At 47.5% G+C, this 13,156-nt stretch overlaps 1 protein-coding gene and 1 pseudogene across 1 annotated transcript; both read right to left on the reverse strand.

The window, feature by feature from the left end:
- Positions 1-322: 322 nt before the first annotated feature.
- LOC123162002 (receptor kinase-like protein Xa21) lies at positions 323-3,173 on the reverse strand (annotated as a pseudogene).
- A 3,271-nt stretch (positions 3,174-6,444) lies between these two features.
- Positions 6,445-10,504, reverse strand: LOC123163007 (receptor kinase-like protein Xa21). The gene is made up of 2 exons (XM_044580760.1): positions 7,343-10,504; positions 6,445-7,261 (listed from the first exon to the last, which is right to left on the reverse strand). The coding sequence occupies exons 1-2, from the start codon at positions 10,347-10,349 to the stop codon at positions 6,894-6,896; spliced, it is 3,375 nt and encodes a 1,124-aa protein (XP_044436695.1). The 5' UTR covers positions 10,350-10,504; the 3' UTR covers positions 6,445-6,893.
- Between the last annotated feature and the right edge of the window lie 2,652 nt (positions 10,505-13,156).

Consider the following 13,156-nt stretch of genomic DNA (forward strand, 5'->3'; position numbering starts at 1 on the left):
AACTAATATTGCTGGAACATATGTTTTGAGCAAAGGGAATACTATGCTTGACAAATTATTCCATGGCCTCATAGATGACTAAGGTATGTAAATAATTAAGTGAACCAGCTGTGTGACTTATTTGTGTAATATTTCTTCTCTCACGGTGGCGTTGTATAGAGATTCATTTTCCTTGTGCATATTTAGCAAAACATTCAGTTAAACACTTCTACTTCACTCTTGTTTGTCCTGGAACCATTTATAAGTGTGCTCAAGCTATAGTATGCATGTTATTTGGATATATTAATTACTGCCATTTGTCTTCACATTTAAGTCTGGTGTGCCTAATATACTCACATGAAAGGAGCAATATTGACCTCCTCGATGAACATTAACATAATAGCTTGTTTGCTTTCCACAACCGTTCCAAGGAAAGAAGCAATTATGTTGAAGTAGTTCTAAGGATCGACACGATAATATGTACTCCCTCCGTAAACTAATATAAGAGCGTTTAGAATACTAAAGTAGTGATCTAAACGCTCTTATATTAGTTTACAGAGGGAGTATTTGATATCGCTAGTTGTGCTACTGATTTGGAAGATCTGGTGTGAGCGCACTCGTCACATTTTTCACAATTTTAGATTTATCAGCTATGACGCTCGCGAGCCTTGCAATTTGACGAAGCAAACTATTTTAGAAATATTTAGTCTTGGTTGATCACACTTGAAGTATTGCAGATTGCTATCTTAAAGATACTATTATGTTTACGTGATATGTGGTTTGATTCTTTTTACTTGAAATTCTGCAAAGTGGTTTTGAATGTTACAAAATCTATTTAGTTGACATGCCATTGCCCATTGGTGGAATGTTGCATTGTATAATGCTCTCATCCATGGAGAGATTACATATGCACGACATGGGTGGCATATCAGGGTATGGCAAACAGGTTAAGCCCAGGGCTGAAGGATGAAGTCAATAGTTGTCACAAGTTTCCACATGTGTGTGCACGGATTCTATTTGATGCATGTTATATGTCCCCTCAATATAGGATAGAGCAAGCAATGTGAAAGGTGAGTAGGGAGAACAAGAATTCTTTCTACAAGGCAAAAATGGAGAAGAACATGTTTGGCTTAGTAGGCAAAAATGCCTATATCGATCGGAAACCATTTGTTTGGTTGTGTTTGAGATGTACCTATCGACAATGTAACATCACTTCAATCAATGTCTTCGTATATTTTTTGTTTTCTGTAGCAAGGTATATATCCTTATTATATCTCGGTATATTTTCTTTTTATTGTCCATGGCAATACGGGTTTCTGACTATGAAATAAATTCACTTAATCTTGTGTGATCCCGTAGCGTAGCACGGGCATCTTACTAGTAGGACCAACAAACTGATTGAATTGTAGGCTTAGTGTCTCCAAAGGACAACTTCTAAGGCTGGATGGTATGGGACCAGTAAGCATATTTTGGGCCAGGATGAGTGTATTTAATGCTGTGAGATTTCCAAGTTTTGGTGGAATTGGTCCAGATAAACTGTTGTTTGCCAAGTATAGTTCACCCAGGATCCCAAGGTTGCCAATCGACTCGGGAATTTTCCCATGTAGGAAATTACCTTCCATCTGCAAGTGTTGCAAGTTGACAAGGTTTCCAATTCCTTCAGGTATATTTCCCCGTAGCATGTTGTCCGACACGCTGAAATATCTTAAGTTTGTGGAAAGATTTGCTATTGAATTTGGTAGCACCCCTTCTAGTTTGTTATTGCTTAGAGTCAGGTACTGCAGCATACTACAGTTTGTCAGGCTAGAAATGAAGTCCCAATCTGCATCATTCCTTGCCTCTAGTTGACCATCTGAGAGAATCAGTATTGATAAGCTCTTCATGGTAGATCCAAGACATTTTGGTATTACTCCAGAAAGAAAGTTTTCATCCAATTGAATTGCTTCAAGCATTGAAGCATTGCATAAAGACTTTGGGATGGACCCATGAAATTGATTAAAGCTTAAGTCAAATAGCTGGAGTTCTGGACACTTATTACCCAAGTCATCTGAAATGGATCCCCTGAGTCTGTTGTTTTGAACGTCAAATTTTTGGATGAATGAAAGATTGTAGACCGAAGGTGGCATAGTACCCTCGAGTTGATTCTCTTTCAGATTAAAGTTAATGAGGGAACTAAGTTTTCCAAGAGAGTGAGGGATTGAGCCTGTAAGGCTATTAGATGCGAGAGAAAGGATGTTGAGGAGGTTCAGATTTCCTAAGGATTCAGGGATGCTACCAGTTAGGTCATTTGTTTGGACATCTAGAGCTAGGAGAGATGAGAGATTTCCTAAGGATTCAGGGACGCTACCAGTTAGGCCATTTGTTTGGACATCTAGAGCTAGGAGAGATGAGAGATTTCCTAAGGATTCAGGGATGCTACCAGTTAGGCCAGTTGTTTGGACATCTAGAACTAGTAGAGATGAGAGATTTCCTAGGGTAGTGGGAATCGGCCCGGATAGCTGGTTGTTTGACAGATACAAAATCTGTAATTTCTGAAGGCCTCCAAGAGAGGCAGGAATAGAACCAGACAGGCCATTGAAATAAAGATCTAAATAGGTTAAGTTTTTAAGATTTCTAATTTGCGTTGGGATTTCTCCTACTAGCATGTTTGAGTTCAGAACAAGATGGGTCAGACCTTCCAGGTTTCCAATCTCCACAGGGATACTTCCTGTAAGGTTGTTGTATCCAAGAGCCAGTACCTCAAGATTATGCAGGGATGTCAATTCCCGACTCGAAGCTGCACACAAGTGGCCAATGTCGGCGGGATCTCCCCGCCGATGGAGTTGTTGCTGAGGTTCAGATACTCGAGTTGTACTAGATGTCCAATCTCTGATGGTATGGTACCGTAAAAGCGATTCTCTTTAAGGCCAAAATGCCTGAGGTAAGTCAGATTACCTACGGAAGAGGCAATGATGCCAAGAAGGTTGAGGCCGTGAAGATCCAGTGCTACGACACGGCCGCGGCGGCGGCCACGCGTGCCACAGGCCACTCCGCACCATTGGCACATAGGGATCGACTGGTTTCCCCATGAATTCAGTGCTTGGAATGGATCTCCTTTAATCAGAGATCTGAATGACATGAGCGCGCTTGGTGGTCAGTGGCGCTTGTTGTGGCTGTTTCAGCACTGGACAAGGTGGCTACACGAACGGCGTTAGCCAAACATGGGAGACAAAGGGAGGCAAACACCAAAACGTTCATGACTATCATGATCGACATGTTTAGGCGACGCAAATAAAAGCTTGGTGTGCAGACTAGAAGCTTGGTGTGCTTATACATTGATTCTTTCTCTCTGCGGGGAATTTAGATGGTGATTCGTGGCACGTTGAGTATAGCCGTCGGTCTCATGCTCGTCATTTTCAATCGTATATGACCGCAGACTGCACAGTGATCCAAGTCTACGCAGAGTCTGGCTGGCCATATGTCCTGTTCAAAACTCCCTAATGGGCACTACGTCTGCATCCACTAGAGCGATGCTCTATGGGCATGCCGATGAAAAGATGGCCTGACGCTGGACTCCATATCCGCTGATGCTCTATGGACTCTATATCACTTTGACAGGAGGTTCGTTATCAACTAGTGCGTTGAAAGCAGAAATTGCACCGATGGTGCCACTGACGGGAGGTTCATTATCCACTAGTGTGTTGAAGGCAGAAATTGCACCGATGATGCCAGTTTAGTCAGCGGAAGTGGGAAGAATAAAATGCACAATTACAACAGAAAGTTGTTGCAAAGGTGAAAGTTGAGTTTCACATATCAACTTATAAATCTCACAATAAGTGTGGCCTTAACCAAGGGGAATCCTATTCCCCGCGTACCGCAGGCGATAGAGAGCAAACGTGCAACCCTAGGACGCGAGCGCCCTGTGCTATATGGGCCGACCCATTCCGGTTTATGAATTATCATTTTGAAATTCGTGAACATTTGTTGAAATTTGGAATATTTTGAACACTTGTGAGTTTTTTAATTCCGAACATTTTTAAAATTTGTGAACATTTTTTTTCAACATTTTTTAAATTCAAAACTTTTGTGAAATCCTGAACATTTTCTTTAAAGCAGAAAAATTAAAAATTAAAAATAAAAAATAAATAAAGGAGGGGTTGCCGTAATGGGAGCAACTAGTCCGTGAGCACCTCGTACGGGGTGGGGGTGTCGCAGTGGACACCGCAGGAGCACCCCAATGTGACATCTGATACGCCAATTATTGCCATGTGTCACGTGCTTGACGCATCCGTGGGTACATTCTTTTATGCGTTTTTTTGGTGTTTTTCGGATTTGGGTTGTTTCCCAGGGTACATAAATCATTTTTTTATTCTTTTTATTTTCTCTCGTGAAGCGCATTTTTTTGTTTCACATTGTGCTTCTTCGTGCTTCCCAAAAAGTTGAAATACTATTATGCTTCACCATGAAGGACATGTGTGCTTTTTAACTTTTTTTGGAAAAACATAGTTGTGCTTCACCATGAAGCACAATAGTTGTGCTTCATGGTGAAGCTCACCCGAAAAGTGAAAAAACTAAAAATATTCCTTTTTTTTGTTCCGATCTGTTTTTTTTCGCTTTTACTTGAGAAATTTTTTGTTGACCAACATATTAACATGGAATATAGTTTTGTAGATCTCGACACGAGAAACGCAACAATGAAAACAATTCATGATTTGAGCGATTGGTTTAAGAGATAAATTGTTTTCAAAAAACATATCTATGCAAAAACACAAAACTCTCATGTTGTGATAAGTGACACACTTATCACTATCAGTAAAGTGGTGGGAACGTCTCCTTTCATCAAATGTACACCGAACGCAGAAGGTTTTATATAAATCCAGAAAATGCGAGCACTATCAGTATCAGTATCAAACCAGTTTGATGTGTTGTGGGGAGCCTGTAATCCAGAGTGCAGAGTGGAGTTAGTTGCCGAACAAGTTGTCTGCTCCTCATTTGACCTGGGGAGCTAGCAAACTAGGAGCTGGGAGTGGAGCTAAGGATCTGACGGAGTGGAGTGAATACGAACAGGCCCTAAGTCTACAACTTAAACCTGGGCCGGTATGTCCTTTTCGCTCTTCGTATTATCGTTTTCTTAGATGCTCTTCGTATTATGGTTGATGTCAGAAGTGAACTAAAACCAGAGGTATACTTTTCTCACCGGTTGGGTTTGGGGGCCTCTGTGCGATTGCTCCGCTTGCACGCACTCCGTCGCGCAGGCCGGCTTAGCCGCAGCTCTCCGCATGCGCCGCCCCTCGTCGCGATTCTGCTCGCAGCACAACATGGCTCTGCCGCCTTGCCGTTCTTGTCGTGTAGGAGCTCCTGGATGATTCCCAGCGCAGCCAAAGACCGCTACTAGAAGGACAACCGGCAGGTTGGTGCCATTTAATTTTGTGTGAATTTCCTCTTTGTTGTCATTTTGGTGGGAACTAAGGCAGATTCTGGTGCTGCTTGCGTTTATCTCTGGCCCATGGAGAATTTGAGGCACTAATCTTCGTTTTGTTCGCATCTCACACTCTGCCCGTAAGGTGTTTGTTGAAATTGCATTCTTGCGTGATGCAGCAAGTTAGGCACAACAGCGTTTAATCAAGCAGCCAAAACGAAGTAGGGATTAGTTATCGCCATGGCATTGCTGTACTTAACCAACAACGTTTAGGACTTAGTTATCCTCATGGCACTCTTGTACTTGTTGTCCAGCTTAGAGTCACAGTTACCACCATCGTATCAACATAGTTACCAAGTTGTCTAGATTAGACTATCATCATGACATGAAATTAGTGATACCATCATGGCATCGACGTAGTTACCTATCTTCTTTCTCTGTAAAGAAATATAAGAGCGTTTAGAACTTTTAGATCATTAGAGGAAGTATATCTTTTACGATTATGACCATAAGTCCATAACATCAATATAGTTACCCCGTGGTGGCAGGTGGTGGTAGCCCGAGCCGGCTCCCAGGATGGCGGCGGCGGGGCACCTCGTCGAGCTTAGGCTCCCTTGCCAGCCCACCCGTTCGCCGGCGGCGCCCTACGCCAGCACGTCTCTGATGGCTGCCTGCTACGCTGCCCCTGCCCGCCCACCCTGCTACCGGGCGTTGCAAGCTCCTGCCACCGGCGATGTGCGTCCATCTCTCCCCCCTCCCCGCGTCAGATCTGGGATCCTGGCGAGGCATGTCCTGTCGTCGACTTCTTCTTTATTGCTGGCGCTAGACCTGGGGTTGGGGGTGGTGTGCTCCTCCGCTGGTCTCGGGCCGCCCTTGCGGCGCCACCACAACACTCTTCTCCTCCGAGTTGTGGCCTTGACTTCAAAATGATGGATTTTTTGGCATGCTTCAGCGGCGCCTGCAGGCGTTCTGCAAGTGCTCGTGCCCTTGTGATGGACCCCTTGCTGGTGTAGCTCGGGACCCGGTGACCCTTGACTTGCGTTTTCCGGTGTCCTTAGGTTGCCGGTGTCTCTTCCGATGCGACACTGGCCCCGGCGTTCTGGAGGTTGCGTCTCCTCAGGCCTCGCGACACCATCACCCGGGCATGAGCTCACCTCGCTCTCTGCTACCGAGTCCCTGCTACCGCTTGTGCTCTACCGCTTGTAGTTACATAATTTGCCTCAAGATAGGAACGTAGAAAAAAACATGTGGTTTTCTCAATAAAGAGAATACTTTAACACCAGGAAGATCCCCGTTACACTATAAGTTCCAACTAGAATTTTGGTGAACCTATGGCTAAGATACATTGCATTGTGCGGCTTCCATTGTTCACAAACCATTTCTATATAATGTTGAAATTCCATTCGAAAGATATACATATTAGTTGTCTAGTGAATTGCAGGAACAAAGCTTGCATCACCTCCTATTTTGGTATTATGACGAATACTGATCACAATGAAGCGAGGCCATCAAGCATTTAAATCGACCCACCTTCACTCAATAGGTGTGTGCGATACTTGTCTCTGATCGCCAGTAGCTCTCTCGTAGCATCCCCAATCTGCATGCGATCAATTGGCAGTTCCTTCGAGCATAATATCCCAATGTGCAGCACTGAAGTGATGAATGCAGCTCTCATGGTTGTCCCTTCCTCCAGTGAAGATAATAAACACAGATTGGCCAGGTTGCTGGCTTGGTCTCTCAGTGCTATCTCGACGTAACTATGTAGGTTTAGGTCTTGCAGAAAGTCACCATCAGTTGGCCTTTTACCAGTGAACAACTCTAACAGCAGTATTCCATAGCTATATGTATCACCATAGACCGAGACTTCATTTCCTTGACCATACTCTGGAAAAGAAATGTATGTGAAATTAGTTTCAAATGAGAAATTGGTATATCAAAGATGAACATTGGTGATCAATGGCAAACCTGGGGCAGCATATCCAATTGTTCCCCTTCTTGTAGCCCAACCACTTGATATCTCTGGGAGGCTAGTATCATCCTGGTGCAAGAACCTTGCGAGTCCAAAGTCACCCACATGGGCAACCATGTCATTATCGAGGAGAATATTGCTTGGCTTAAGATCACAGTGAACTATTGGCACTGGCTTATTGTGGTGAAGGTATTCGAGTGCTGAAGCTACATCAATGGCAATGTCTATCCTTTGGGTAAGACTGAGCACGCCATGGCTCCCATCTTCCAGGAGACGGCTGTGTTGCCATTGATCAAGATCTCCATTCGGCATGAACTCAAATACGAGAGCTTTGAAGTCTAGACCCCTGGAATCAATACTTGAGCAGACGGTCAATATCTTCACAAGGTTTCGATGTCTGATGCATCTTAAAGTCTCACATTCTGCAACAAAGCTTTGAGATGCCCCTCGCTGCTGGAGGTTGAGCACCTTCACAGCGACAATCACTTCCTGATCTCCATCCATCATTGTTCCTTTGTACACGGACCCAAAGCTTCCTGTGCCTAAGAGGTTCTCAGAAGCAAAACCACTTGTTGCTCTCACTAATTCAGCATAGGTAACCCTCATATGCTGTCCACTATGGAGTGATGGAACCCGTCTTGTCTTTGTAAACTCGCTTCTCAATTTCCGTCGTGCAAATAGTGCAAATAGTACTAAGATGATGCAAAGAAATGCGCTACCTACTGAGATGAACACGACAATCTTGTGAGACCACTTCTTGGATGTATGATTTGAGCATGGATGCAAGTTAAATTGGGGGATACCTCCACATAAGCCATAGTTCCCTTCGATCAGAGCTGCACTTGCATTCAGAAATAATCCACGTTTCGGAACTTCACCCTCAAAATTGTTGAATGATATGTTCAGGGTAGCGAGCCCCTGCATGTCCCCAAGGAAGACTGGGATGTCCCCGGACAAGTTGTTTCTTGAAACATCAAGAACTAGAAGTCCTTTCATCTGTGACATTGATGCTGGAATTGTGCCCTGAAGTAGGTTTCCTTCCATAATGAGATACTGCAAACTTCCACACTGAGCTAGAGAGGCAGGAACTAAGCCAGTTATCCTGTTGTCAGACACATCCAGAGATCCAAGATTCACTAGATTACTAACTTCTGGAGGAATTGTCCCAGTTAACTTATTGCCTTGGAGCTGCATGGAATCAGATAGTGTCGATATGAGGAAAATCTCTTTTGGTATTGAACCAACAAGCTGATTGAATGCTAGGCTCAATGTGTCCAGAGGGCAGCTTCCAAGGCTGGATGGTATGGGACCGGCAAGCACATTTTGGCTGAGGTCGAGTGTAATTAATGCTGTGAGATTTCCAAGCATTGGTGGAATTGGTCCAGATAAACTGTTGTTTGACAAGTATAGTTCACCCAGGATCCCAAGGTTGCCAATTGATTCAGGAATTTTCCCATGTAGGAAATTACCTTCCAAGTGCAAGTGTTGCAAGTTGACAAGGTTTCCAATTCCTTCAGGTATATTTCCCCTTAGCATGTTGAGTGATACGCTGAAAGATCTTAAATTTGTGGAAAGATTTGCTATTGAATTTGGTAGCACCCCTTCTAGTTTGTTATTGCTTAGATCTAGGTCCTGCAGCATACTACAGTTTGTCAGGCTAGAAATGAAGTCCCAGTCGGCATCATTCCTTGCCTCTAGTTGACCTACTGCGAGAAGCAGTATCGATAAGCTCTTCATGGTAGCTCCAAGACATTTTGGTATTACTCCGGATAGAAAGTTGTCACCCAATTGAATTCCTTCAAGCATTGAAGCATTGCATAAAGACTCTGGGATGGATCCATGAAAGTGATTACTGTTTATACCAAGTAGCTGTAGTTCTGGAAACTTATTACCCAAATCATCTGAAATGGATCCACTGAGGTTGTTGTATTGCACATTAAAAATTTGGAGGGATGAAAGATTATAGACAGAGGGTGGTATAGAACCCTCAAGTTGATTCCCGTTCAGATAAAACTCAACGAGAGAACTGAGTTTTCCAAGAGTGGGAGGGATTGAGCCTGTAAGTCTATTAACTGCGAGAGAAAGGTCGTTGAGGAGATTCAGATTTCCTAACGATTCAGGGATGCTACCAGTTAGGCCATTTTTTTGGACAACTAGAACTAGTAGAGATGAGAGGTTCCCTAGGGAAGGTGGGATCGACTCTGAGAGCTGGTTGCTCGATAGGTACAGAAGCTGCAATTTCTGGAGGCCTCCAAGAGAGGCAGGAATGGAACCTGACAGACCATTGACGTTAAGATATAAATGGGTCAAGTTTCTAAGTTTTCCAATCTCCGTAGGTACTTCTCCTACTAGCATGTTTGCTCTCAGATGAAGATACTTCAGCGCTTTCAGGTTTCCAATCTCCACAGGGATACTTCCTGTAAGGTTGTTGTACCCAAGAGCCAGTACCTCAAGATTATGCAGGGATGCCAACTCGCGAGGCACCGAGCCTTTATGCACGTTGTACCTGAGATCGATAACTCGAAGCTGCACACAAGTGGCCAATGTCGGCGGGATCTCCCCGCCGATGGAGTTGTTACTGAGGTTCAGATACTCGAGTTGTACGAGATGTCCAACTTCTGATGGCATGGTACCATAAAAACGGTTCTTTTGGAGGCCAAAATGCCTGAGGTAAGTTAAATTACCTATGGAAGAGGCAATGGTGCCAACAAGGTTGAGCCTGCGAAGATCCAGTGCTACGACGCGACCGCGGCGGCGGCCACGCGTGCCACAGGCCACTCCACGCCATTGGCACATAGGGATCGACTGGTTTCCCCATGAATCCAGTGCTTGGGATGGATCTCCTTTAATCAGAGACCTCAATGACATGAGCGCTTGGTGGTCAGTGGCGCTTGTTGTGGCTGTTTCAGCAGTGGACAAGATGGGTGGATGCACGGCATTGGCCCAACACGGGAGACAGAGTAAGGCAAACACGAAAAACTGCATGACTATCATGATGGACATGTTTAGGCGACGCAAACAGAGGCTGATTTTCAGACTAGCTAGAAGCTTGTTGTGCTTATATAGTGATTTTTTCCTTTTCGTTTCTTCTTTTGCAGGGAGGCAAGTTGCATGGACCCGTCGGTTTCGTCGTCCCGGATATATTATTTTTAAGGAAAGAAGACCAAATCATGGTGCTGGAAGTGCAGTACCAATGACGATATGCATGACCGCGGACTGCACAGTGATCCACTGCTGCTACGTCTGTGGCGAGTCTATGCGGGCACAGTTTGGCTGGCCAAATATCCCTCCCCCAATGTTCAAAAACTCCCTAAGCCCACGGCGGTGAAATGAAAAGCTGGCCTGAGCCTGACGCCGGACTCGTTTGCCGACGATGCAGAGGCTAGTTTGAGATCAAGTTTCATTCGTAAAGGCGCGTACGGCGCGAGACAACTCATTGGGGGAGATCAAGTTTTCCTTGTCAGGATGGGCACAGTGTCAGACAAGCAAAGTGTTGGATCGAGGACCAGAAAGTCCGTCAACACATCCGACAAGCAAGTTGGTCCAGTAGCAATGTTCCAATAGTACAAGCAGTAACCCAGGTCCAATCTTGCATGCAGTGACCAGAAAGTCCGTCAACACGTTCACAATAGACTTAAGCCAACTCCACTGCAAGACCCGTGACGGACGTCCGTTTTGTCCGGATTTTATCCGTTTGGGATAGCAATAGGTGTCAAAACGGACATGCATGTCCGGATGAAGTTGAAGGCGCCCAACGCACCGATCGACCCCAAAATGTCTGCCTCGACCGCGCACCCATGCCTGTGACTCACCTGCCCGCGAGCTCGCACTCTCGCCTCGCCGGTGCAGCCGACGACGTCGTGCTCGCCCGCGCCTGCACGCCGTCCCGCCCGCTCGCGCTCGTCCGCCTGCGCGCTCGAGCTCGCCCGCAACACGGCGGTGCCCGCCCGCGTCTGGCTAGCTAGCACGGCGGCTGGCTAGCACAAGCAGCACGCGCGTAGCTAGCATGCGCGCCCGCTCGCACAAGCTAGCTAGCTTGCCACGCCCCATCGTGCGCCGCGAGCCGCCCGCACCGCGCGCCCGCCGCCCGCCGCCCGTCCTGCGCGTGCACGCAGCCCCGCCTGCCGCCCGCCCCGTGTGCCCGCGCCCTCCGCGCGTCCCGGCCACCGCGCCGCGCCCTAGCCGCGCTCGCCCTCTCCCCGGCATGCTTCGTCGCGCCCGCCCGCGCCCTCGCCTCGTCGTCGGCCTCGCGCTCGCCCCGCCTTGCCGCGCCACGCCCTGCCTCGCCTCGCCGCCGGCCTCGCGCTCACCCCGCCCTGCCCCGCCTCGCCGCGCCCCGCCCTGCCTTGCACTTGCCCGCCGCACGCCGCCCACTGCCGCGCCCCTGCTCCGGCCGACGCGCCACCGTCACTTGAGCTCGCCTGCGGCCGCGCTCGCCCGCGGCAGCCCGCAGCCGCTGGCCGCCGAGCTGCCGCGTCCGCTGCGCCCGTACGCGCCCCAAGCTCTCCGTCCCCCGGCGCACTCCTCTTCCACGGCGGCAGGACCTCAGCGACGGCGAGACGAGGCCGGCCGGCGGGAGTGCCACCGCGCCGTGTGCTCCTCGGCGCCTGCGGGTGCCTCGTGGTGGTGTGTGTGTGTGTGTGTGGTGGGCCAGGAAAGAAAAGGAGGAGAGAGAGGGTGGGTGATTGGGTGTGTGGGCCACTTTTGTGCCAATGACAGGCGGGCCAGGGTCACATGCAAAAGGACATGCCCGAACGAGGACGACGCAGAGAGCGTCCGCTCGTGTCCGTTCCAGATGCAAATCCGGCCCAACCTTGCTCCCAGGATGGGGTGAGACGGACCAGAAACAGACACTTTTTACGGATAGGGTTGCGCGTTGGGTCGTCTCATTTGTCCGTTTAACCCTAAACGGACAGACCCGGACGTTTTGGGGTCACGCGGTGGAGGTGGCCTAACTTGCTTGTCGACCTGTGGCGGCAGCACAGGGTGACGTCGAGTCGTCGACTAGGTGGTCCAATACTTCAATCACTCTTAGGTTTTACTCCCCTGTTCCTAAAAAGTATAAGATGTTTTTTTTTCGAACCTGATTCTGGCTCTGTATAGGAAAAAAAAACAAAGCTCCCGTGATCGCCTGGTGATCTGGCGGCGACGGAGATAGAGAAAGGGGAGTAATGGAGACGGGGAATCCGGCGGAGGCCCCGGCGGCGCGTGACCCCAACGGGAGGGGGCGGGCAACAACGGCGTCCCAGGCAGAGTCAACGGAGCCTCGCGTCCTCAGTAGGGCGGGGATCTCCGTCGGGGGCCCGGTGGGCAATCTCGATTGGGAAGAAATCAAGGCCACGTCAAGGCGGATCCTCCGGCAATCTCTAAACCGGAAACGATGCTGGAAGCGGATGAAGAGGAGGGCGGAGGAGATGATGCGCATGAAGCCAGAGAGGAGCTCCACGGATCTGGCGGGGAGTGTGAAAGCCAGCGGCGACAACGGCGACATATCGGAGGTACTTCCATATAATAGGGACATAGTTTCTCAGGATTTGACCCCGTTTGGGGTAGGGGTCCGATTTTGGTTGCTACTAGTATGGAAACTACTGTGATTGCATTGGATTACAGAGAGATTCTTTCTCTGAGAGATATAAAAGAGAAAGAGGGAAATCAGGGGATGAACGTTATCTGTATTTTAAAGGAAAAAAGAGAAATTAGTGCCTCTTTATTTTGGAAACTGCCCATTTATGATCTTTTATTTTTTGATAAATGCACAATTCTCATCATGCTGGTGGCCTATTTGGGTGAGGGGAGGAACTATATCTACA

Source organism: Triticum aestivum, chromosome 7B, assembly GCF_018294505.1.
Source record: "Triticum aestivum cultivar Chinese Spring chromosome 7B, IWGSC CS RefSeq v2.1, whole genome shotgun sequence".
In the NCBI taxonomy this organism is placed as follows: Eukaryota; Viridiplantae; Streptophyta; class Magnoliopsida; order Poales; family Poaceae; genus Triticum; species Triticum aestivum.